The sequence below is a fragment of the Lissotriton vulgaris genome, chromosome 12, assembly GCF_964263255.1.
Source record: "Lissotriton vulgaris chromosome 12, aLisVul1.2, whole genome shotgun sequence".
NCBI lineage: Eukaryota > Metazoa > Chordata > Amphibia > Caudata > Salamandridae > Lissotriton > Lissotriton vulgaris.
The window spans coordinates 737125113-737149975 of record NC_141700.1 but is presented as its reverse complement, the minus strand read 5'-3'; the positions used below and the strand labels follow the sequence as shown (position 1 = coordinate 737149975).

Sequence of the window (24863 nt, the reverse complement as noted above, 5' to 3'; positions counted from 1 at the left end):
CCGAAACTTCCCTACTATATTCCCCAGTTCCACCAGGTAATAAGTATTTCCAAACAGAGAAAATTGTGCACCATCATTGCGAAAAAAAACTGATCCTCTTCCTTAATTCCGCCATGTGACAGTACCTTAATGGTCATTGCTATGCAAGAAACCATCATAGCTCTATTGATCATCCGACTGGCTTTGTCAATAGCTGAGTGCTTCAAATTCCCTGTTCATTATCTTATAGGGACACATTCTGTACACAGCAGGCATGTCCCTGCAAATTGCCTCTTAATCAGTTGCAAATCCTCCTTTATGTGCTGTAGAAGTGTCAGGCTGGACAACTGGACCAAATCATTCTCCCCCCAAGTGTATAAGGAGCAGATCTGGGCATCCCCTTTTGAGGAACAAAGTTCACCAGAAAAAGGCAAAACGTTGCTCCATCCATCTGAGCCCTACATAATCAGATTACCCCATGCCGGTTACTGGGTAGACCAAGGCTCTGGCCATAAATCTGCTGATCTTCGTACTTAGCCACCCACTGCAGAAAATAATGTCCTACAGTCCACATCACCAATTTACTCATTCCTGGACAGCTCACACACCTGCAGTGGAAAAACAACATAATATTAGAGTGCTGCGTGCCCTGTTCCAAACTTAGATCAACCAAAATACCCTAATTTTCTGTAGCGCACACAGCACCTAGATCTCCAAAGCCCTTTGCTCCTTATTCAGTTCTAATGCAACCTCCACTGCGCGGCACTGTAGCTGCACCAATCCTAAAGCAAGGCGTCCAGTAGTGGGCTGGGATTACCCCCACCTTCCACAGTGGTCCACGTAATACCGCCAACAAATGTGGATAGCTGTTACACTCCTTCACCCTTCATGGCAGAAAGTTTCCTCCTGCCGAAGCACTGGCCACAGTGAAAATTGACACTATTCCCTCACTGGGCATGCATCTTGTTTGCCCCCTCCCCAGAACCACAGACATCTTCCCCTCCCTGCCTGAACAGTCTTGAAACTGTGCAACCAAATACTCAACTGCATCGACTAAATACATTACTTACCAATCCCAGCACTTCAGAGACCCTAAATGCACCAAAGAACATCCACAGCATACACAACCTGAAAATAGTGACTTCAAAACAGTCACAACAACAACCTGGCAACACTGCCAAGATGTGCTGCAATAAATAAAATGTTATGGCCTCTTGCATTCTAGTCCCCATGGCCCTTTCCTTCTCCCAACCCTTCAGAGTCCTCTGAAAGAAATGTCAGCCAATTTTCCTGATCTCTTCATGGGAATTAAACCCTTGTCAATCAGGTACAGAATAAAATGGATTACTCTCCTTTCCCTGCTGACCTGTTTCTTAGTCGCTGATGTCTGTGAACTCTGCTCAAAACTTCTAAACTCCCTCCAAGCCAGCTGATAATTCCTCTTTATCGCGTCAGCTAAGGCGTTTTCTACCAATTCAATCATTCTCATTCCCCAAAAGCCCAAATTTAATGTGAGAGCTGTGTCCTCCCCACCCAAAGCCAGCTTTAAAGTCTGCTACATCATTGATCACCCCTGGCACATGCCTAACCCGGAAAACAATGTTCAACTGTAAGCATCTCAACATGACTTTTTGCGATAAGCACAACACCCTGAGGTCACCAATTCCACCGCATTCATGTTGTCCAGATTACACATCATCTTTCTGTTTGCCAACCCCCTCCCACCACTAGCGCCACAACCAAAGGGAAGATTTCCAGAAATGCAATGCTTCTCCCCTGCCTCAGCCAATTTTTGGCCCATTGCTCCGCACACCATCTCCCTTCCCAGAAAAGGCCAAAACCATGCATCTCAGCCCTATCTGAAAGATTTGCACCCGCCAATTTGTGTTGTCAAGTCAAGTCAAGAATAATTTTTATATGGTTCATAGAAGCATAAAAGTTTTTACAAAATGTACAATTCATAAAACATCCTTAATAGAAAAGATGAGAAGACAGTTCATAAAATTACAGCAAGAGCAGAAATAAAAATCATATTATTTCCTTAAAAAGACAATTTGAGCAGCAAAATATTACCCTGGTGACCTTATACAAATTTTACTCCTAATGTTTTCTAATTGCGATAGAGCCCCTTATATAGTTAGCTACCACAATACAAAGGTCAGAGGAAACCAATGTATGCAAGAAATTAAAACCATCAGTATATGAACAAGGACGAATATTCCCTAATAATGGATGCAACAATCTAGTCCTCACCAATTATTATAATGTGCAAAATAGTACGAAGTGCATTGTGCTTTGGCTGGAAGAATTATCACAAGTACAGGGCATAAGCTATCCCATCCACCCTTCCCGGCACGGAAATACCATTAAAAATGTACAGATTGTAAACGGGACCTTGGTAAATAAAATCTTAACTGAGAATTGGATAGAAAAAGTTAAATACAATCGTAAGGGGGCAGGAGACAATTGAGGCACTACCATATCACCTTGTTGCTGATAATTACGCATACTGCCCCTAATGTGATACGTCTCTTTGATAATGGCATTGGCGTTTGCAGATCCTTTCTGGTATTTGTGTAGTCTGGCTGAAAAAACATAGACACATCATTGAAGTCCTCCAAAAATGCCCATCAAATGCACAGGTCAGCTTGCACAGCCAACAAAACATAGCCATGCCCAACCTTCTGCAAAAAGTCCAAATAGCGAGTCACCTCCCTATGACCACTTCTCAGTGAGGAAAACCACTGCAGAAAAAAAGTACTGAATGCCTCAAACAGTGCACAGGATATCATTAAGCTCATTGCCAGGACCGTATCCACATAGATAGCCTCATCAAATTGAATGCCCAACAAAGGAAAATCCACCCCGTGAATAGGTATGAGCCAGAGAGCGCAGTTGCACAAAACACACAGCATCGTCCACTGAGGCATACACTACCCACATGTCTTCAGTGGCAATGAAATTATTCACTGACCCCACTTTAGGACAGCAAAAATAATACACTATCCTGAACTCCCTCTCTGCCTTCTTGGGAACCAATGCAGGGGGAAACAATCGAATAGGGCATGGGCCAGTCATAAAAGGGGCCCACTATCCTCACCTCTGACACGTCCTTCCCCCAGTTTAGCAGCCATCACAAGTCCTCCCAAAAACCCCACTCCAGTGTCAAAGCATTCTCTCTGTCCAGGTATTTCAAAGAACAAGGGTTGAGGCAAGAAAACAGCACCTGCTTTTACCTGTGGCTTGAGAGTTATGGCGATGGTGCTTGTGACTCCAAGGAGCACAACCCCGTCTAATCCTTCAAGGGCAAAGCCCAAAAATTACAATGAACAATATGGAATCAGCACCCATCTAAGAAATGTTCATTGGCAGTCTTTGTTGTTCTCAATATATATAAAAGTGTAAGATCTTGTAATAAATAAGTCTGGACTGTTGCGGAGTTTCTGATTCAAATTCTTTATTGTGATAATCCAAGACCGGCAAAAATCCAAGGACATATGTGGATTTCCCTTCTTAGACAACGCGTTTCGTCTCAAACACTGAGACTTCTTCAGGGCTAAGGATAAAGCATAAAGTGATTACACACTATTTAACCTATACATACATCTTTTTCTGTTATTCATTATAAAAACAAAGAACAGAATAGAAATTTTAGAACAATACAATTTAACAAACGTGTAATGTAAACTAAATTCATCCGAATTGGCTAGCACTAGGATTAGTATCTTTAGAAATCTCAATACAGTACAAAATAGTATCCTATATATTCCCAAAGTATACGTTAAGCTGTTTGGAGAAGGATCCAATATTAAAAAACCTCCTAAAAAATAAATTAGATTACAGGTGATCATTATGATGAAAGGACCCCAAGGAAAGGTGTGAGCATGGTGCATACCTCAAAAGATCAGTACTAGTTCAAAAATCAATACAGCAATCTGAGATTCCTTGGGAATGGCAGGTAAATGTTTCCTGAAGAAACATATAAAAAATATATAAATTTCATTTCATGCCAACAATTGTGCTATTGTTTAAGCAATTACCCAACATTAACAGGTCTTTTCTTTGTTGTACAAAAGAAAAAATAATGATCATAGACATCTCTAATCACTTGCAGCCTAAAACCAAAAATTCTCCTTCAGAGATGAATATCTCATATTTATCAATAAACAAGAGAAGAGTGTCCAATGGTAGTATTCAACCACCGTCAGGAGCAGGTAAACGGCTTCACTTAAGGCGTTTAAGGAAAGCCCTCACTCACCACCTAGTGATGACATGCTTCATCATCGGGCCCCACAAAAGAGACAGAGTGTCTCTTTTGTGTGCTACGACGCCATATTTTACTGCGGAGCGGGTTGGTGAGTTCAGGCAGTGTTGTGTAAAGAAAACTAGTGAGTGCTGGATGGTTAAAAATAGTCTGTAGTGTATCAAAATTAACTTTATTCTAGTGATCACTAGGGACAGGTTAATTAAAAATTATGTGTCGGAAATTCGTCCACAATTAATTAAGTGGTAGTTTCCTAGTTATCAGTCGACATGTTTCAGCCACGAAACGGTATGAATTTACCTGGCATTCATCCGGACTTCAGCGTGTACTAAACCCTGGCGGAATGGACTCTCTACCTAGGGACGTGAAAGTGAAAATTAACAAAAAAGTGTAAAGTGCAAAAAAATTAGGAGTAAATATTGTCTTCCTAATTACTCCTGGTTTAGGAGGATTCCGGCTTTACGGTTTCTGCACTTTTGTGGTGTTCAGGATTCACACCCCCGGGGTCCAGTCGAGGGTAGATGCAGGTACACAGCGGGTGCTGAGCGTCAAGGGCGGTGTGCTAATTACGTTCCCACCCCCCTCCTGTGACCCATGGTGTGAATCCTGAACACCACAAAAGTGCAGAAACCGTAAAGCCGGAATCCTCCTAAACCAGGAGTAATTAGGAAGACAATATTTCCTCCCAATTTCTTTGCACTTTACACTTTTTTGTTAATTTTCACTTTCACGTTCCTAGGTAAGGGTGGGCCTTAGAGAGTCCATTCCGCCAGGGTTTAGCACACGCTGAAGTCCTGATGAATGCCAGGTAAATTCATACCGTTTCGTAGCTGAAACATGTCGACTGATAACTAGGAAACTACCACTTAATTAATTGTGGACGAATATCCTACAAATAATTTTTAATGAACCTGTCCCTAGTGATCACTAGAATAAAGTTAATTTTGATACACTACGGACTATTTTTAACCATCCAGCACTCACTAGTTTTCTTTACACAACACTGCCTGAACTCACCAACCCGCTCCGCAGTAAAATCTGGCGTCGTAGCACACAAAAGAGACACTCTGTCTCTTTTGTGGGGCCCGATGATGAAGCATGTCATCACTAGGTGGTGAGGGAGGGCTTTCCTTAAACACCTTAAGTGAAGCCGGTTACCTGCTCCTGACGGTGGTTGAATACTACCATTGGACACTCTTCTCTTGTTTATTGACTAGTACCAGGGAATAAGAGTGTCACACTACTCTCCCTGCCTCTCTTTTTGTTTGGACGTATCTCATATTTATAACAAGTCATTGTCAATTTTTTTAGAATTGCAGCACATGTGAAAAAATTATCTTAATTAAAGTCCATAATATGGACTTATTCTCCTTTTTTCATGATCTTTAGTTCATAATTACTAAACGTAGTTTAACACTACGAAAAATTGTTAAACCTTCATCATGCTAAACTGAAGGGCTTGCGTTTAATTTGTTTTTACCTCTAGATCTTGAAAGAATATAATTGGATGGAATAACCGTATATATCGTGCTTATTCTTGTTAGGCTGTAAACAAGACACAAAAAGTACATGTGCAACATGAATTATTTCTTCGTCCACTGGAAAATACAGCTCTTAACTCTTTAGAAAATAGACTTAAATATCATATATAGGTTTAGAAAGTACCTGTTTGCATCGTACTTTGTCTTGTTATACTGTAAAAGACGCACTGGGAAAAAGAGAAAAGAAGGCAAAAGCCAGTTTCTGTTCCTAATCCTTCATCATATGCTAATTGTTAATAAAGACTTTTGTACAATCTGTCTCTTTCTCAGGTTACACTATTCACAAGTGCTATAATATGATATTTCAAATTGGCTTGCAATATCTTGGAATATCAATCTATTGAGCAAATGATGCAAATCAATACTACTGTAGTATACCTATTTCATATAGTCACATGAGTTGATTACTGACATTGAACAAGATACTTTAACTCACCACACTAGGTATAAGTGTAAGATTCAATATCCCCATTAAGTAAGTTGTGAAGTATTGAATAATAATAGTAAAGAAGTAGGCCATCTAATAAAGTCTGTCCTTTACAAACTATATACTTTTTAAAAAATTATTCTAAAACTATAACGCGTTTCGTCTCAAACACTGAGACTTCTTCAGGGCTCAAAAGATCAATACTAGTTCAAAAATTAATACAGCAATCTGAGATTCCTTGGGAATGGCAGGTAAATGATTCCTCTAGATCTTGAAAGAATATAATTGGATGGAATAACCGTATATATCGTGCTTATTCTTCTTAGGCTGTTTGCATCGTACTTTGTCTTGTTATACAGGGATAGGCATGGTGGCCAAGGAAGAAACACGTGTCACAGGTCGACCAGCATCTAAAGTCTCTGTCCAGGTATGACTGCAATCGTGTGGCCATATTCTCCAATTTAATCGAAGTAGGAGGCCTTGTGGCCAGCTGAGACATGATGTCCCCTCCGCTTGGGCACCCTCTATTGTTCTGCAGGGGTGACCATCGCGAAGCACTGTGCGATGGGGGTGACTCCCCCACACTTAGAGCACTCATGATTGAACTTGTAAAGATGTCTCAAGCAGAACCTCTTATTGAAGTTTCATCACACCCAACATTGGGTTCTCTACTTTCTTGACCATATCACACCCCTTGTTGAGTGGGACAGTGCTAAAAAGCAAGTAAGTGACTGGAAGATCGCTCGCCGTGTGCGTAGTTGCCAGCAGTTGTGTGGAAGACATCCCCTGCAGCCACAATTCGGAATCCACATCCCTCTCGGAGGTTAAGCTAACTCGAACTCTGAACTCCTCATCAAAGCTCAGCTAGGCATACCACCAAAATTAAACTGTTCTTTCTGGATAATATCGATGTATTTAAAATGGGCTATTGCATGGTCCGAATTCTCCTTGCAATAGATACTGCCATCATTTTCTAAAGCTGATGTCCAGTTTTCCATATTGATGGGTACCCTGGGCCGTCGGGCCAGTTCCCGTTCCTCCTATTTAGATCCCTCTGTAACCTGAATATTTATTTATTTATTTATTTTATTTATTCAATTTACTAGCAGCCCGTCCCAACGTTGTCCTGGTATGAATTGCTGCCGGACAATAGTATATTGTTTTGTAAGATTTCGTTTTGATAGCATTTCTTATCTGTGACAGGCCTGTGAAACGCTCCGATTCACAGTGCACTGCTGATGCACTTAAGAGTGTGTGAACTCGAGTTTCCCTACTTTATTTTTCCTTGCGATATTATATAGCGCGAACTCAACAACATGGCATGAGCACAATTTACATTACAGAAGAACACATTCATTTGTGGTAGTCACGGGGAGAAAAAGCGATTTGCCTGGAATCACAGGATGTTGAGCTGATGCTGAGATTCAAACGTAGCTCCCCAGATCTAAAGTTCGCAATTCTAGAACTTGTGGCGGGAGGTGTGTCTAAAAGTGTATGTCGGTGCTGGCCATCAATGAGAGAGATCTGTGCATTTTTCAAATGGGTGGTGAAAAAATATGAGTATGTTGCTGGAGATGTGGGCCGCCGTGCCACCAATGTACTTATCGGGGAGGGTAAACACCCGTTATTCTGCTACTTTCTTTCCGCATACCATCACTCCGCATACTTTCATTATGAAAGTACCATGACTCCGCAATGCCATTATAACGCATGGCATTACATTTTATATGCTTTTACCACACATACATTTACAACGAAATTTTGTTTAAATGCATGAATGGTAAAAACATGTTTTTTTTAATGTTTGGATAAGGTAAGTATGGGTATAGGGGTATATGTTTTGGGGTACTGAGGTATTAGTTTTGGGGTGTTTGGGTATTTTAAGGGTTCAGATATAGTTTTGGGTTATGGGGTACAGGGGTAGTTTTAGGGTTTAGGGATAGGTATGGGTTTTGGGGTACAGGGGTATTTTTAGGGTTCAGGACTAGGTTTGGGTTTTGGGGTATAGGGGTATTTTTAGGGTTCAGGGGTAGGTTTGGATTTTGGGGTACAGAAGTATTTTAAGGGTTCAGGGCTAGGTTTGGGTTTTGGAGTACGGGGTATTTTTAGGGTTCAGGGCTAGGTTTTGGTTTTGGGGTACAGGGGTATTTTAGGGTTCGGGGTAGGTTTGGGTTTTGGGGTACAGGGGTATTTTTAGGGTTCAGGGGTAGGTTTGGGTTTTGGGGTACAGGGGTATTTTAAGGGTTCAGGGCTAGGTTTGGGTTTGGGGTACAGGGGTATTTTAGGGTTCAGGGGTCGGTTTGGGTTTTGGGGTACAGGGGTATTTTTAGGGTTCAGGGCTAGGTTTGGGTTTTGGAGTACAGGGGTATTTTTAGGGTTCAGGGGTAGGTTCGGGGTTTGAGGTACAGGGGTATTTATAGGGTTCAGGGCTAGGTTTGGGTTTTGGGATACAGGGGTATTTTCAGGGTTTAGGGATAGGTTTGGGTTTTGGGGTACAGGGTATATTTATAGGGTTAAGATGGGTTAGTGTTTAAGGGTGTTGGGGTATTATAAGGAGTAAGTGTGGGTTATGATTATGGGGTGCAGGGGTATTTAAAGGGAGCAGAGTGGGATTACTTTTCAGGGTGTAAAGGGTAATCACATAAAATAATAAATAAAAATAATATAAATAATGCAATTTAAAAGAATAAATGTTTTAATTAAATTTAAAAAATGTATATATAACTGTGCAAGCGACATCCCGTTGTTTGCAGTTACGGGGAGAAGTGCAGGAACGGCGCCAAACAGGTTGGTGCAGCCTGCTGACACTGGTTCCTGTCTGGAAAGCGGGGCACGCAGCGAACGGAACAGTGCCTCGATTTCACTTGAAATAATGATTAGTTTGGTATGGAGGGAGTGAAAGCCGCCCCACTTGGGGAACAAAACTTTTTTGCCGCACTACAATGCCCAGGTGTCCCTGCGAGGCCACGCCCACTGTGGTAGTTATTTGGAACTTCATTAAAGTGCGCCATTCAATGTACTTTCAGAAACTCCGCCACATCGGCCACTGAAGAAGGGATTTGGTTTGTCCTGAAACGCGTATGGCCACTGAAAGACTTTTTGAGGACTGAACTTATTCACTGCTTGCTGGCAAGACATGGAATAAACCAAGAATGTAATATTACTTCTAGTGGCTTCCTTCAATTGTGCGTACCTGTTTGATGTGATATATATATATATATATATATATATATATATATATATATATATATATATATATATATATATATATATACACATATATACAAACATATATTTGATGTTTTAATAATGTACTTTTACAATGTATATGACTACCACACATGCATTTGCGTTATAATGGCATGCGTGATAAAGTCATATGCGTTGTAAAAGTTTTAGAAATGATGTCTTTGCGGAGTAATAGTCCTGCGTTATAAAAATTGCGGAGTGATGGTATGCGTGATGTTGGTTTGCGGAATATCATCACATATTCCCGGGGGAGGAATAATCCCTTTCTTGCTATTTCCGTGGAGGCGGGCCTTGTGTCCGGATGTGCCTGGCGCGAGGCCTGTGCGCAACAGAAGTGGAAAATCTCCAGTGTGCGCTTTAGGCGTCACCCGAAGTTAAGGCGAGATTACATTTCCTGCACAATGGCCCCTGTTTGCGCTCCTTCCAGCCCTTGGGAATAGCGCCATGCCTGACCTCCATACAGTGAAGCAGGTGCACGTCACTGGGAGCGCGGGGCAAGCACAACCGGAGCTGGAATGTACAGAACCTGGGAAGAAAAAATAATGAAATATTGGGCACAACGCTCACTTTTTTTCCCGTAATCCTGCGCCCCGCACATGGCCACGCCCCCAGCACACGCCCAGAGCACACAATATGAGACATGGCATGAAGGGCGGAACGTACCACATGCCCCCAGCGTTGGTCACGCCCCCAGCACACGCCCACAGCACAACGCAGACACGCCCACAAGGGACTACTTTGCTGGCACGGTTATTTTACCTTTTAAATGTATATGGTGTGCGTCTGCATAGACTATGTCCTTCTGCTGCAACTGCCCTTTCCAATGCTGTATTGGGTGTTGTGATTGGTGCTGTGGTTCCTGAGATTACCCGCCTCAAAGGTTTGGGCTCTCTCTTTATTATATTAGTATAGATAGAGCGCACAATCACCTTGCAGGCATCCTGGCGCTAAGCAACTCAAAGGCAGAGGTGACTAGGAGACAGGGTCAGGCCAACTAATTCTTGGGGGACAGCCAGTTTTTTACACTTTTCCTGAAGGGAAGGAGTTCCCTGATTTGACTGATCTCCCAGGGGAGTCTGTTCCACAGTCTTGCCGCTGCCACCCCAAAAGATCTACCCCCTGACTTGACTTTCCTAAATATTGGTACCTTCACAAGTCTTGCCGATGACGAGTGGAGCAGTCTTGTAGCGGTGTACCAGTCAAATTTCTTATGCGAAAGCACAGACCCTATCCCATGAAGGGCTTTAAAGACAAGGCAGAGAGATTTAAATCGCACTCTCTGTCCCAATGGGAGCCAGTGAAGTTTTGCCAAAGCAGCAGATGCAGAAGATTTTTTAGGCAGCCCTAAAACTAACCTGGCAGCTGCTGACTGGATCCTTTGTAGTCTGTCTAACAGGAAGTTTGGGGAATCAAGCAAAAGGTCATTACAGTAGTCAAGCCTACTGAGAATACTACACCTTGCCACTTGGGCACGTGCCTGAGAAGGTAATAAGGGGAAGATTTTGCGAAGGGACGTAATCATTGCGAAACAGCTTCCTGAGCTTCCAAGGTAAACTTGGGGCTAATTGCCGATCCCTGGGGTACACCATGCAGCACGTGAGCGAAGGCAGATTGGAAAGGGGGGAGGGACACTGCCTGCTGTCTATCCAGCAAGAAAGAGCGAAACCATCGTAAGGCACAGCCTCTCACCCCGACCTCACTCAATCTTCTCAGCAGGATTTCATGGTTGACCGTATCAAAGGCGGCAGTCAGGTTGAGCAGCATCAGTGCTGCTGCCTGACCTCTGTCTATCTTAAACACATTAACATATTTGTGATTCCAAATCCTGTTTTTTGTCTCATCTGATAACTGAGACCCGAGGAGCATTACGAAACCCATATATGGTAGTTTCTTCCTATGCAGCTTCCCTTCCTTGCCTTCTTCCCCCTCCTTGACCATCACTGATCTGTCATCCTCCCATCCCTGTCTCCTTACCACTCTTATCTCCTACCTTTCAAAGTTCTCCTGCAAACAGCTTTGTTCTCCTGCATTCCTTCATTCGCCCAGGACCTCCATCAACTTTCCCTGTCCCCACCAAGGTGAAGGAGTCATTGAGAGGCTGACTCATTACCTTCCCTTCTTTTAAGAATTTTTTCTAACACCTGCCCCCTCCCCTACACCTAACCTACCTTTCTGTCCTGGCCTGCTCCATCTCACAAAGTAGACCGTGGGGGGGGACTGACTACACCTGTTGCTACCCCGGGCACCTTCTATATTGGACAGTCAAACATCATGCATCTGCTGGTAAACTAGCACGTTTTGATACATTTTCATCACTACTGCAGGATTCACCATCAGTCAAACAAATTAGCCTCATGCACCTACCTTAAACACTGTCTAGCCCCTAGCGGGCTACACCCATCCTAGGAGCTGCCATAAGGAGCTCCGTGCCTGTCCTTGTCAGGGTTTAGAGCATATGGGACACTGTCCATTGTTATTTTGTGCAGCCTTCGCCTTCCCACCAGTTGAATGTGTCACAAAGAAGACATTTAGATGGGATTTAATGTAGGACAATCTCAAATAACTCAACTTCGCATATGTCTGCTGTTCTGCTGTATTTCATTCATTCAGAAATAAAAAAAAATAATAATTGTGGAAGCCCAGCAAGTTTGTACATAGTACAGCAACTAAAATACTGTAAATGCATTACACAAGTGCTCAATAATTGCTTCTCTCTTTCAGCTCTTACACCATGTTAAGAATGTGCAATTCAAAAATAAAGCAGGAGAGGCGCTGTTTTTCAGCCAGACAGGTGAAGTCCCTGCACAGTATGACATTGTGAACTGGCACAGGACTCCCAATGGAGCTCTCCAGAGTGTGAGAATTGGAGCCTACGACTCGACTGCTCCCCAGGGCCAAAGACTCGCCTTCAACACCAGCTCTATCCAGTGGCCTCCCGGGTACTCTCAGGTACAGTATTACTTTCCCTGCTGTGAAGGTGCTAAGGAACCCCTGAACCATAGAAGGTGCTTTGGTCTCTGGGTTGCAATAATCGCAGTTATTAAGTTGTAGTGGTACTATATGAACATCAACCTCCAGGTCACAATGAACTCAGCTTCCTGCAATATACGTTTGTGATAGCCTAATACATTTTTGGGATGTAGTCCTATTTAGCTTACTTTGACCCACACATCTGAAAGCAATATTTTGTAGATGAAAATGCTCAGCACTGGAGCCATTTTATGTAATGACCTTGTGTAAGATGATCATTCCAGACATAAAGCAGGGGACCAGAGAAAGGCAATTACTATCCAATACAGTATTGTTTCTGAGCTGTGTTTTTTTCAGTTAATGCACTAACGCAGAAAATGTGGAGTTAAGGTTAGTGCTTTAGACATTGTAAATGCAAAGAACTTGCGCTAAATTCTGCTCAGGTAACATATGCATGATTCAGCTTTGGGATATCATTTCTTTATTTCTCTGTGTATGCATTCAACTCTGAACCCATAAAACTCCAGACAGAATATATATCTGAGCCACTTGCAGGCTACAAGCCATATGTTTATAATACCCAAGTGATAAAAATATACCAAGAGATTCAATTTTATTATTCTTGTCCCATGACCCACTAGTTACTGGTCGATATCCACATTCTGACCAGTTGTTTTCTATAACTGTTTCACGGTCTGTGTTATTAATGCACTCCAAATTGGATAACTAAGGTACTCCCTTTGTAATGAACTGTTAAGAAGGAGCAATTTGGAATCCTCCAGGATTACTCCAGGAGATGGTAGAAGCGGGGTTTGTAACTCAGATACAGCTTCACATAAAAATTACAAACTATAAACTTAGGGCCTGATTACAATATTGATGTATGTGATAATCTGTCACAAACGTGATGGACATCCCGTCCTCCGTACTATAAGTCCCATAGGATATAATGGAATTGGAATTTGGTGGACTGGTTAGCCATCATGTTTGTGATGAAGTAACCTTACCCACCAAGATAGTAATCATAAGTATCAATGAGGTATTCCAGTATCATGCAGAACCTTGGGAATTGTGACAGTATACAGACAGAGGTTCTGCCATAAGAGAGACAATTGCTTTTCAACTATTTTTGTCCACAGTGTTTTAGGACTATCAATCAAATATTCACATACATTAAATACTGACCATAAATAGCAAAACAAATAACACTGGCACCGTTAATGCAAATGTGTGAAAGATATATTATAAAATCATATATTGTATACGATGATACACATATCAATATTCAGGAACACAGGACTGCTTCATGGTTCACTGACAGAATATCGACACCTAAAATATCCCCATACCACTATATCGAGTTTTAAATATAGATGTCAAAAATATTGCCGTCCTATATGTATAATGGTAAGTATAAAAATATCAGAAAAGAAATATTGGTATGAAAAATATAGTTGCAAAAATTATCGTTATATATATATATATATATATATATATATATATATATATATATATATATATATATATATATATATACACTGAAAAAACCATAGGTTTCACACCAGTTATAGTTAGGAATTAGCATTTAAAAAACCTATTAAATTCACTGAAAAAAACATAGGTTTGACACCAGTTATAGTTAGCTGGAAATTTTACTGACATAAAACCATTGAAATTCCCACTTAATAGTTAGTTGGACTCACTATAACTTGCGCGCCTGCAATGCACTGCTGATGACGTCACATATTACATCACTCATGTCATCAGCAGTGCATTGCAGGAGCGCAAGTTCCGGCCAGAAGACAATACCCCATATAGGCCAAAGCAGCACATTATATGGGAGTTTTTTCCATCCCCTAGGCATGGGCGGAAAATCCGTTCCGCTCGCGGATTTTGCGGATTTTCGGGAAATCCGCAATCCGCGAGATTTGCGAATTTCCTGAAAAATCCGCAAATCCGCGAGCAGCGGATTTTGCTCGCACTGCTCGCACTGTTCGCGTGAGTTCGCGCCCCGCGAATAAGTGCGAAATTGCAGAAATACGATTTTAGCAAAACTGAAAGTAACTACTTACCAGGTTCAAAAGTTCAGGCTCATCATTAGTAGCCATTTCCTGTAGTGCTTCCTGAGGGGCCCCTCCAGAGTTCAGTTGCCAGTTGCAACTATTATGTGACCCTGCTCTGAACCTCAGAATAGTTACACATATGCCACAAAGGTCCTGAATTACAGCTAAGGGAGACAAGCAGGAGCCAGGCTGGAAGTTAAAATCCATTAATCAGCCCCTAATTCATTATTGTCAGTTGGGGCAGGGCAGGTGTTGTAACTAATTTTGCAACAATGAAAGCACTTAGCAAGTGCAAAAGATCACTAATCAGGGCGCACTAAGGAAGCAGGTGCCAGCTAAAAAAATATTCTGTGACACATTAATCAGCCCCAAATTAATTCAGGTCACTTGAGGCAGGGAAGGTGTGCTTTGCCAAAAATAATGTACACTGGACAACCAGAGGGTGTGGTGATGAAACAGAGGGTGGCATGGGTGGGCCAGAGGGTGGCATGAGTAGTCAGAGAGTGGCAGTGGTGACAGAGAGTGGCAGTGATGAAGAAGAGTGTCCCAAACAGGTTGGACACGTAGAAACAACAAGTTCGCAAAACTTGCGACCCGACAGGTAAGTTCGCAAATTGCGAAATTGTAAAAACCCTCGCGAACTGGCAGAAACACGGGCGAACACAAAAAAAAAAAAAAATCCGCAAATTCGCGGGAATTCGCGGATTTTGCGGATTGCGAGTTTGCAAATCCGCAAATTCGCGGATTGCCAATCCGCAAAATCCGCTCATGCTTAATCCCAAGTGGCCTCAAAAAAGTGAATGCGCCAAAGGTGACTTGCCTAATCTGTGGCATTGAAATTTCAAGGGGGAACCCTAACAAGAAATACTCATTTGGCAATAACACCATGATTCGCCACATACAGCGCAGGCATCCCAACAACCATGCTGCGGCAGAGGTCCGAGAACTGGCCACAAACCCTCCCCAATCTTCACCCAGCACCTCCAAAAGAAAGACACCCACTCCATCGGGACCAGAGACAAGGGAGATGGTCCCAAACATACAACCCCAGTTTGGGCAATACAAGATCACTTGTATATTTTGTGGTAAAACCATCACCTATGGTGAGCAAAGCATAAAGCTCATCAACCATGCTGGTGACAACCACAATTGCCCCAAAAACCAATTATTTTTTCCTGATTTTTTTTGCTCCAGTTGAGCCGTTTACAATTCCCTGGTTTTTTTTTCTCCCCATAAAAGCCAAAAAAAGTATAAAATGTTCAAAAAAACATTAAAAAAAATATAAAACAACAAAAAGAAGAAAAAAAAACTGTTCTTTTTAGAACTACCTCCAATTTATAAAAAAAGGCTAAATTTTTTAAAAACTCATTTTTCCCCTTGGTACGCTCCCCGGTTCGCTCCCTGGTGCGCGCACAGGGCGCTCCCCCCGCGCAAATCGAAAAAAAAATGTTTTGCCCCGCGGGGCCCTTTTATGGCCCCCACATCAAATCTAGGAGGTCAGGGGGGGTCTACTCTTCCCCCTTTTGGTCATTTCCCCCTTTGTTTTTGCCACCTCTTGTGTCTCGATCCTACCGAGACACAAGATTGCGGGTGCTCCAGACTGTTTAGAATGTTGACAGACACCCAAGAGCCAATCAGGTTTCCGTGCGCGAACTCGCGTAGCGCGCTGGTTCACGCCCCGGTGCGCGTACTGGGCCGCGCTTATAGATATATATATATTTTATAACCTAAAGTACTCAAAATCCACTGGAGCACATATCTTGAGACATAGCAAAGGCACATCTAGCTACCAGTCCCTACATTTTTGCCAAGTTTGGTGGAAATCCATTCAGCCGTTCGGGCTAAAAGTGAGGTCGACCGCCCTATGGAAATTAACATGGGGAAAACACGTTTTGGGACCCCCCTTTTATCTCGGCCCCCGCTTGACGAATCACCCCCAAACTTTCAGGGAAGGACCGGAGCGCCGCGAGGCAAATTTGAGGAAATTTTCAGGCAGATTCGACAACCGGCTCTAAAGTTATTCCCAATAGAATGTTGCGATTTCCCTATTCAAAATAATCCTTACTATAACTACCTACTGGCGACCGCCAGTAGGTAATATATATATATATATATATATATATATATATATATATATATATATATATATATATATATATATATATATATATATATATATATATATATATATATATATATATATATATATTTATATATATTTTTTCTTTTTTCAGCAATTGGACCCTCAGCCAGAGCGCTAAACGGCAGGAGCAAACGTGAGGCAGAATCCGTTGCCTTAGTCAATTTTGAAAATAAAGAAATACTGCACTCAGGGTATGCAGGTCATCAGTTATTTATTCATTAACCAAGAGGACCCAGTCTGTAAATCAAAATCACACTGATGTGTTTCGGCCAAAGGCCTTGCTCACAGTTGGAATTTTTTTTTCCACAATACACCTTTACATACATAGCCCATCTTAGCCTATAATCAGGCTTTCTGGGGGTCGTAGTTCATTAAACAACAATTCTCCTCATAAACAACAGACATTATTTGCTGTAAAGCACCGGGTGTAATGAATTCAATATATAAATAGGCGTCATTCCATTTCACATGCTACATTCAGTGAAAAAATATACTTACAACAAATCGAATTTCATTGATCAAATGTTGAAGTGACTTTTCTGTTTCCATGGTCTTTTCACAACGTGTATACTGTAAAAGATCCCCTGACCCTCACTGGCAGTTTATAATATATCACAGCTGCTATATCTACTATAATATGTACAGTGACAGTGTTTTGAAGCGATCGATTTTGTATCACAGAACTTGAGTTATAGTAACTCACTCATTAATAAATCTGAGTATTGTAACTCAGCACCCTAAAACTAATCTTATTAGAGTGCATCTGTGATGGAGTCTCAGTGACCCACGATACACTGACTTACACAAATAAAATTCTTACTCCAATGTTTTGTACACCACATTGTTGTTCCCTTCGATCATTAATAACGTTAGTGAAACATAGGTCTTTAAGAAACCATCAAATCTTACTGAAAATCAAATAAAACGATAACTATTTAAATGTAAACAAACATAGCAAAATACCTGTATCAAATGCACACAGTTCATTTTCGAGAGCATTCTACCTTGTTATAAATCGGCTCGATCCAAAATATGGCTCACAATATGGACCAGCCAAAGGTCACCCTTATTAACTAGCAACATTTCAGAACATACAGATATTATACATGAAACAATTCCCTATAGGCATTGTGTAGTTCTGATGGTATGAACCATTTTATAGGTGGATATAAAGTTCCTCGTCATTATTGAGCCCCCTAGGGGTCTTGGTTCATAACTTAATAATGTAATTGGACTCCAACTGTCTTAATTTTTTCTTTCAATCCCCTGCACTTTCATTCGCTGGGATAGTGACCAAACCAAAAAATTCCATGGCCCTCCAATCATTCTTTTGACATATCGCCATGTGTCTGGCCGTAGCATAATTCAGATCTTTGTTTTTTATCGCACAGATGTGTTCCAAGATCCGTTTTTTCAAAATACATTGGATAACATAAACCACGTACTGTGTAGTACACTAGGGACCCGATGTAGGTGGGTCATTACCGGTCAGTAAACCCGAAATTCGGTAAATTTCAGGCTTACCGACCGGTATTGAGCCATTTGCTATGTAGGTGATGATTCGGTAAATACAGAATCTGTATTTACCGATTCTGTATTTACCGAATCATTATTTACCGATTCGGTATTTACCGAATCGGTAAATGTCATGTTGGTAGCACATTTAGGAGTACTTATGTGCTTTAAGGATTCGTTATTTACCACCAACTATAAGTTGGTGGTAAATACCGATTCGGTAATTACCGAATCTTACCGATTCAGTAATACTTACCGAATAAATACCTACATCCCATTTACCGATTCTAAAATACTGAATCGGTAAAATTCAGTATTTTAGAATCGGCAAATCTTCATAACCTACATCTGGCCCCAGATCTTATACTTGATTCTGATTTTTCCTTCATGGTCTACTATTTCTGTTTTGTTAGTTCAAATTTTGCATGCCTGGCACTTGTTACACTTTCTGAATCCAACCAACACGGTTTCATTTTAGTTTGGTAATGGCTTTGGATTAAAGTGTCTTGCAGTGAAGGTGCCTTCCTGTATGTTACTTGCAGTCTTACTCCAATCATTGAACCAATGTCCTGGTCACTACTCAGTAAGGGCCAGTATTTATGTACAATCTGAACAATTTTGGCACTCTCCTTACTATACGTTAGCATGAGTCTCTGCGCTTCCCCGCTCTGTGTGGTGACGTCTTTATCTTTTTGAACTTTAGGAATGAAGGTATCCATCCCGGTTACTTTTTCAATCTTTTGTAGACTCTTGTCAAGGTCTCTTGGTCTGTATCCCCTTGCTTTGAATCTCTGTGCACTTTCCAAAATGTTCTTTCTGGCTTCTTCATCTTTAGAACAGCACCGTTTAATTCTTCTGAATACTGTTTTTTAGAAGTTTGGGGTGGAAACTTGAGCCATGCAAAATGCTGTTAGTCACTGTAGCTTTCCTGAATAATGTTGTTTGAATCTGCCCTTGATCTATATATACCGTTGTATCCAGGAAATTAACTGCGGTGCTGGTAGTTGTACGAGTGAAGTCCAATCCAATCTCATTTTGATTTAACTCGTTGAAATAGGACAAGAACTCCTGTTTTCCCATTCCAGATAACAAATAAATCACCAATGTCGCATAACCAATTTATAACACTTTGTCTAGTTCATCTTGATTCTCAGGCCCTCAGACAATTTCCTTCTCCCACCACCCCATTGTTAAATTGGCATAGTTTGGCAAAAAGGAAAAGCCCATGGCAGTCCCACAGTGCTGCTGATATAGGTCATGATCATACAAAAACATATTATTGTTTAAGCACAGCTCAATCATAGTAAGAAACATCACGGCCAATGTGATGTTGAATCGATGTATATAGGGATACCACTTCAATTGTGGCCATGATGTAGTTTTCATTCCAAGCGGTATTAGCAAGAATCCGCAAAAAATCTACAGTATCCTTCAAGTATGAACTGAGATTTTGGACCATCAGTGCCAAATATTGGTCCACATATATTGACACATTCTCATATAAGGAATCACAGGCAGACACAATTGGGTGACCTGGAGGGTCCACAATTGTTTTGTGTATTTTTGGAAGGAAGAATATGGTTGGTATCATTGGATACTCCGTCCGTAGGTATTGGAATTGCGTTTCACTTATCTGGCCCCCATCGCTCCATTTCACAAGACTCTTTTCCAATTCTGATATCATCTTATTGATCTGATTGTCCTGTAACCTATTGTATTTTGTTGTATCTCTCTACTGTCTTTGCGCTTCTTTTACATAGTTGGATCGATTTTGGATGTTTATGTTGCCACCTTTGTTGGTGGGCTTGATAATCATTTCATCATCATCCATTAGCATTTTTAGTGCAGCACGTTCTTTAACAGATAGATTTTCCTTTTTTCCATTATTGCATATTTTCTGTAAATTATCCAAATCTTGCATGACAGCATCTGAAAAGAGATCTATTTTATTGCCTGGAGACAATTGGGGCAATATTTAGACTTTTTTTTATGCCACTTGGTGTGCGTCCTACTGTTTCTCTACCTAGCTCATTTAATATTTGGCTCTCAGTTACTATATTCTCTTCTAGATCATAAATGAGATCAAAAAAAGATTTTTCAAGTCCAGAATTTGCTCAATGGTCAACAATATTTTGTGCAACTATATTTTTGACATCAATATTTCGTTTCTGATATTTTTATACTTACCATTAAAAATATAAGATGTAGATATTTTTGACATCTATATTTAAAACTAGGGGCCTCATTTATGAAAAGTGACGCATCGCTGCGTGAAAACAGCGATGCGTCACTTTTCACTGCGCACTCCTTGCGACACCAATGATGCGTCATATTTAATGTATGACGCATCATGTCGCAAGGACTTACAGATACGTCAGTATTTCTGACGCATCTGTAAGGGCAAAAATGACGCATTGCTGGAGTGTGTCACAAAAGTGACGCAACTCCAGCAATGCGTTCTTTCACATGGGGAAAGCCCCATGTGAAAGGGCTTGCGTCAGTCTTACGCCTGCTGTGAGGCAGGCGCAAGATTTTGACGCAACAGCATCCTAAAAGTGACGCAGTGAAATCTCATAGATTTCACTGCGTCACTATTACGAGCCTTTTTGAGGGGGTACGCCCCCTCTGCATACATTATACCTGACGCAGGTATAATGTGGCGCAGGGGGTTAAAAAGTGACGCTTCTACCTAGATGCGTCACTTTTTAAATATGGCGCAACAAGGCGCATATTTTACGCCGCTGGTGCGTCACAAAAAGTGACGCATCGGCGGCGCAAAACTGACGCAAGGCCTCATAAATAAGAGCCTAGGTATTTTGGTATGGGGATATTTTAGGTTTCGATATTCTGGCAGTGAACCCCATACCAGATTAGACATATCCATGCCTGAATGAAAGTCATATGTCTTATTATGGTTAATTTAATTATATGCTTGCCCAATCCATTCAAGTATATATATAAAATAATAAATATCAAATAATAAATATAGTTTAGTAGATAAATTAGATTTAATATACATTTTAACAAATACAACAAATATACTTTAGATGCGCTAAAGTGAATATACAACAGAGGTCTTAGACACTGCTTGCGATTCCCAAAGGGGTCACAAATTGCATGCCTCATCAATATTCATGCGACCCAATAGGGCTTGGCTAGCACTCCCAGGGATGGTGGCCTGATGAGGTCAGCAGACCATCATGTCTTTGACGGCTTTTTAAATAGAGCTGTTTTTTTTTAAAATGCAGCCTGTTTGCCTTAAAGGAAAACGGAATGCTTTTAAAATAGAAAAATTTAACTTTTCAGTTTCATTTTTTAAGGGCAGTCAATGGTCCCTGAGACCACTGCCTGCTCTTAAAAAATATTTTCGCAGACACTCACAAAGGGGTTTATCACCTAGTTGAAGAAGGTGGTAAACTGCGAGTGTTTTGCAGGTGCAAATGCGCTAGCAAAACAATAGTACATGACATTGAGACTCCTAATAGCGAGAGTCGCAAATGCTATTTTGCTAGTCAGTGACTCGGAAAACAGAGTTTGTACATGCCAGGACCCTTGTTTGTGGTCACAAACAGGCCAATCTCCCGTTTCTGGGTGCAAAAAAGGGCCGTACTTCTGGACCTTAAAGTTGGTCACTTCCTTAGCAGCTGACAAGCAGATGCAGAGCGTCAGGAATGTAAAATGCTCCACTCAGGAGCTGAGACCAAGTATGGATGCGCAGCTTGCATCTCTAAATAGGCTTCCCCTAAACGGGGCATGGCTATGGCGTGACAACTCTGATAGAACAAGGAGGGCAACTCAGATCAAACCGGAGTGGAGCAGCTCCCCTCCCACTTGAAAGGCCATCCCACCAGGGAGGAGTACTGGCAAAATAAAAACTAAATATAAAATAAATCAGTGAGAAAGAACACATAAAAAAAGTAAGCTAAGCAGTAGGACTATGACACCTACTGGACCCACAGGATCACCAGCTAGAACTTGGGAAATTCGGTTAATGTTTTCTCTGAGACTGTAAAGAAAAGAGGGGAACATGTAGTTGGTTGTAGAATTACAATAATTATCACTAGCATTCATTACACTTCTGTATGATGTAAATAGAAATATACATGGACCTCACAAGAGGTAGATAGGGGATGTAGCCCTCTATGAAGACTGCCAGCGAAACTCTCAAAATATAATCTTAACCCTTCCACACTCTTGTCAGGCTCCTATCACAAATAGCAGTAGCTTCTCCTCCCAGTTAGCGGGAAAAAAGACAGGGCTGAAGTGTTGTCAAAACTGTGGTGCTCATAGCCTCCTTCTACCTGATGGACCTGCTTTATCACTTGTCAGAGTCACTGGCAGATGCCCCAGCAGCTTGGAATCCCTCTTATTCTTGGACGCACTACTGTGCATACATTGCACTTCAGGTGGGGTCAAAACTATTATAATAACAATAATTTTCCCTGTGGTGGAGCAACTGCCACCTAGCAGAAGACAATCCTAGACATTTCTTTGCTGATACCCCACACATTATTGGTAGTGGTGACCGGATGCTAGAGATTCACCTTTTGCTGTGTTCTTTTATGCACAACATTGAAGGTAAACTTAAGGATTTCCAGGGTTCCCGTGTTCAAGGGTGATGGGAGAATCCTTTCCTTCATAATTTTAGGGCTTGTAGGTGGCAGACATTAGAAAATCCCTGGCATTGCGCACACTTTCTTTAAGGGGAGCCCAGGTTATTGTCAGCGTGGCAGTACAAGGTACACCACCAACTTACTGTCACCCTTTCGGACCACCTCACAGTGTTAGATCCAAGTGGGGAGTCCAACCACTACTGCAATCTTACATGGTGACTGTTGCATAGGAGAACAGAGTCAGGAAATCCAACCATTAGCTCAGAGGCGGGTGTTGGGACCTTGCCGAAAGGAGGCTACTCACTCCAACCATAGGGATGCTGCACTATCTGTCCAGAAACAAAATGCCTCGATTGCTACAGCAGTTGTATATGTGTAGTCCGCTCATCTTTGGCTCAACATAAAGCCTCCGATATGGAGCTGAGCTGAGACACTGGATTGTTTGAGGAGAGAACATGACAGCTAGACTTTGACAAATGTATCTATCTAGCTGTGGAGTAAGTTACTTTTTTTCTGATAACAGGTCCCTGTCTCTGTATGCAGTGAAAGCTGTGTGCCTGGATTCAGAAAAGCAGCTAGGGAAGGGGAGGCTGTGTGCTGCTTCCTATGTTTCCCATGTCCTCCAGGGGAAATCTCCAATCAGACAGGTGAGTGACCAGTACAGCTAGCAACTGGCTTCCAAAAATCAGACTACCAGACATCAGATATATTCAGGAGTCCTTTTCCAAAATGGGAACACATGCTCTATGTGCATGGATGTATTACTAATATCAATATTATGAATATTAGATAATAGTCATGATTACATGTGTTGATAAATCTCTTCTAGGATCTACAGATTGCTTCAAATGCCCCTGGGATCAGTGGCCTAACGCCAGACAGGACGAATGCATCCTAAAGACAACAGAGTTCCTGTCCTATGATGAGCCTCTAGGATCCTGCTTGACAGCCATCTGCATTTTCAGCTCCTTGATACCACTTGGGATTCTGCAACTGTTTGTTCTTTATAGGAACACCCCCATCGTCAAAGCCAACAACCGCTCCCTCAGCTACCTCTTGCTCCTATCCCTTTCTCTTTGCTTTCTGTCTTCATTGGCTTTCATTGGTTATCCCACAGCAGAGAAATGTCTCCTCCGCCAAGCTGCCTTTGGAATCATTTTTGCTCTGTGTGTCTCTTGCATCTTATCCAAAACCATCATGGTGGTCATCGCCTTCAACGCCACCAAACCCAACAGTGATTTGAAGCAATGGGTGGGACCCAAATTGTCCTATCTGGTCATCTGTGTCTGTACCCTTATTCAGGTTCTCCTGTGCTTGTCTTGGTTAATTCTCTCACATCCTTTCTCTGAAAACAACATCCACACCCTGCCTGGAAAGATAATAATTGAATGTAACGAGGGATCGCAGACCGCTTTCTGGTGCATGCTGGGATATCTTGGCCTTCTGGCCACCAACAGTTTCATAGTCGCCTTTCTTGCCAGAAATCTGCCCGACAGCTTCAACGAGGCTAAGTTTATCACCTTCAGCATGCTGGCCTTCCTTAGTGTCTGGCTGTCATTTATTCCGGCCTATCTCAGCACCAAGGGCAAGTACATGGTGGCCATGGAGGTCTTTGCCATCTTGACTTCCAGCTCTGCTTTGATCTCGTGCATCTTTATTCCTAAATGTTATATCATCCTGTGGAGGCCTCATATGAACACAAAGGACTATTTAATGGGAAAGACAACAGGGCTCGTGAAAAAGGCCATTTGAGCTCACATGCGCACAGAGCAATTGACTGGAATGAGGCTTGATTTGGTTTTTCCTCATAAAAGTGTCTTTAAATTCTCAGCAACCCTGATGTGTAAGGACGTAGATGTCCCCAAAATACTACTGTACTTACCATGACATAGGCCACCCAAGTAGGTGCTGTGCCTTAAAAATCAGGTTTTGTGAAAATTACACACTAGGCTGTCTGGGTTGGGTTTTGCCGAATCCAAGTCTCAAAATGCATCTGGTTTAGAAAAGCCCTGATGATGATGGGCGGTGTGTTATCTGTAATCACCATAGTACAGGGACAGATACTTTCTTCATGAGCCACAGTAGCACGGGTAGCTGTA

At 41.7% G+C, this 24863-nt stretch overlaps 1 protein-coding gene across 1 annotated transcript in view; it reads left to right on the top strand.

Annotated features, from left to right (window-relative positions):
* Positions 1-24516, top strand: part of LOC147678455 (extracellular calcium-sensing receptor-like) — a 58806-nt gene extending 34290 nt beyond the window's left edge. Inside the window, exons 4-6 of the mRNA XM_086945638.1 lie at positions 12182-12409; positions 23288-23411; positions 23594-24516. Of these exons, the coding sequence (XP_086801764.1) occupies positions 12182-12409; positions 23288-23411; positions 23594-24516 (1275 nt within the window). The remainder of the gene's footprint in view (positions 1-12181; positions 12410-23287; positions 23412-23593) is intronic.
* Positions 24517-24863: the final 347 nt, after the last annotated feature.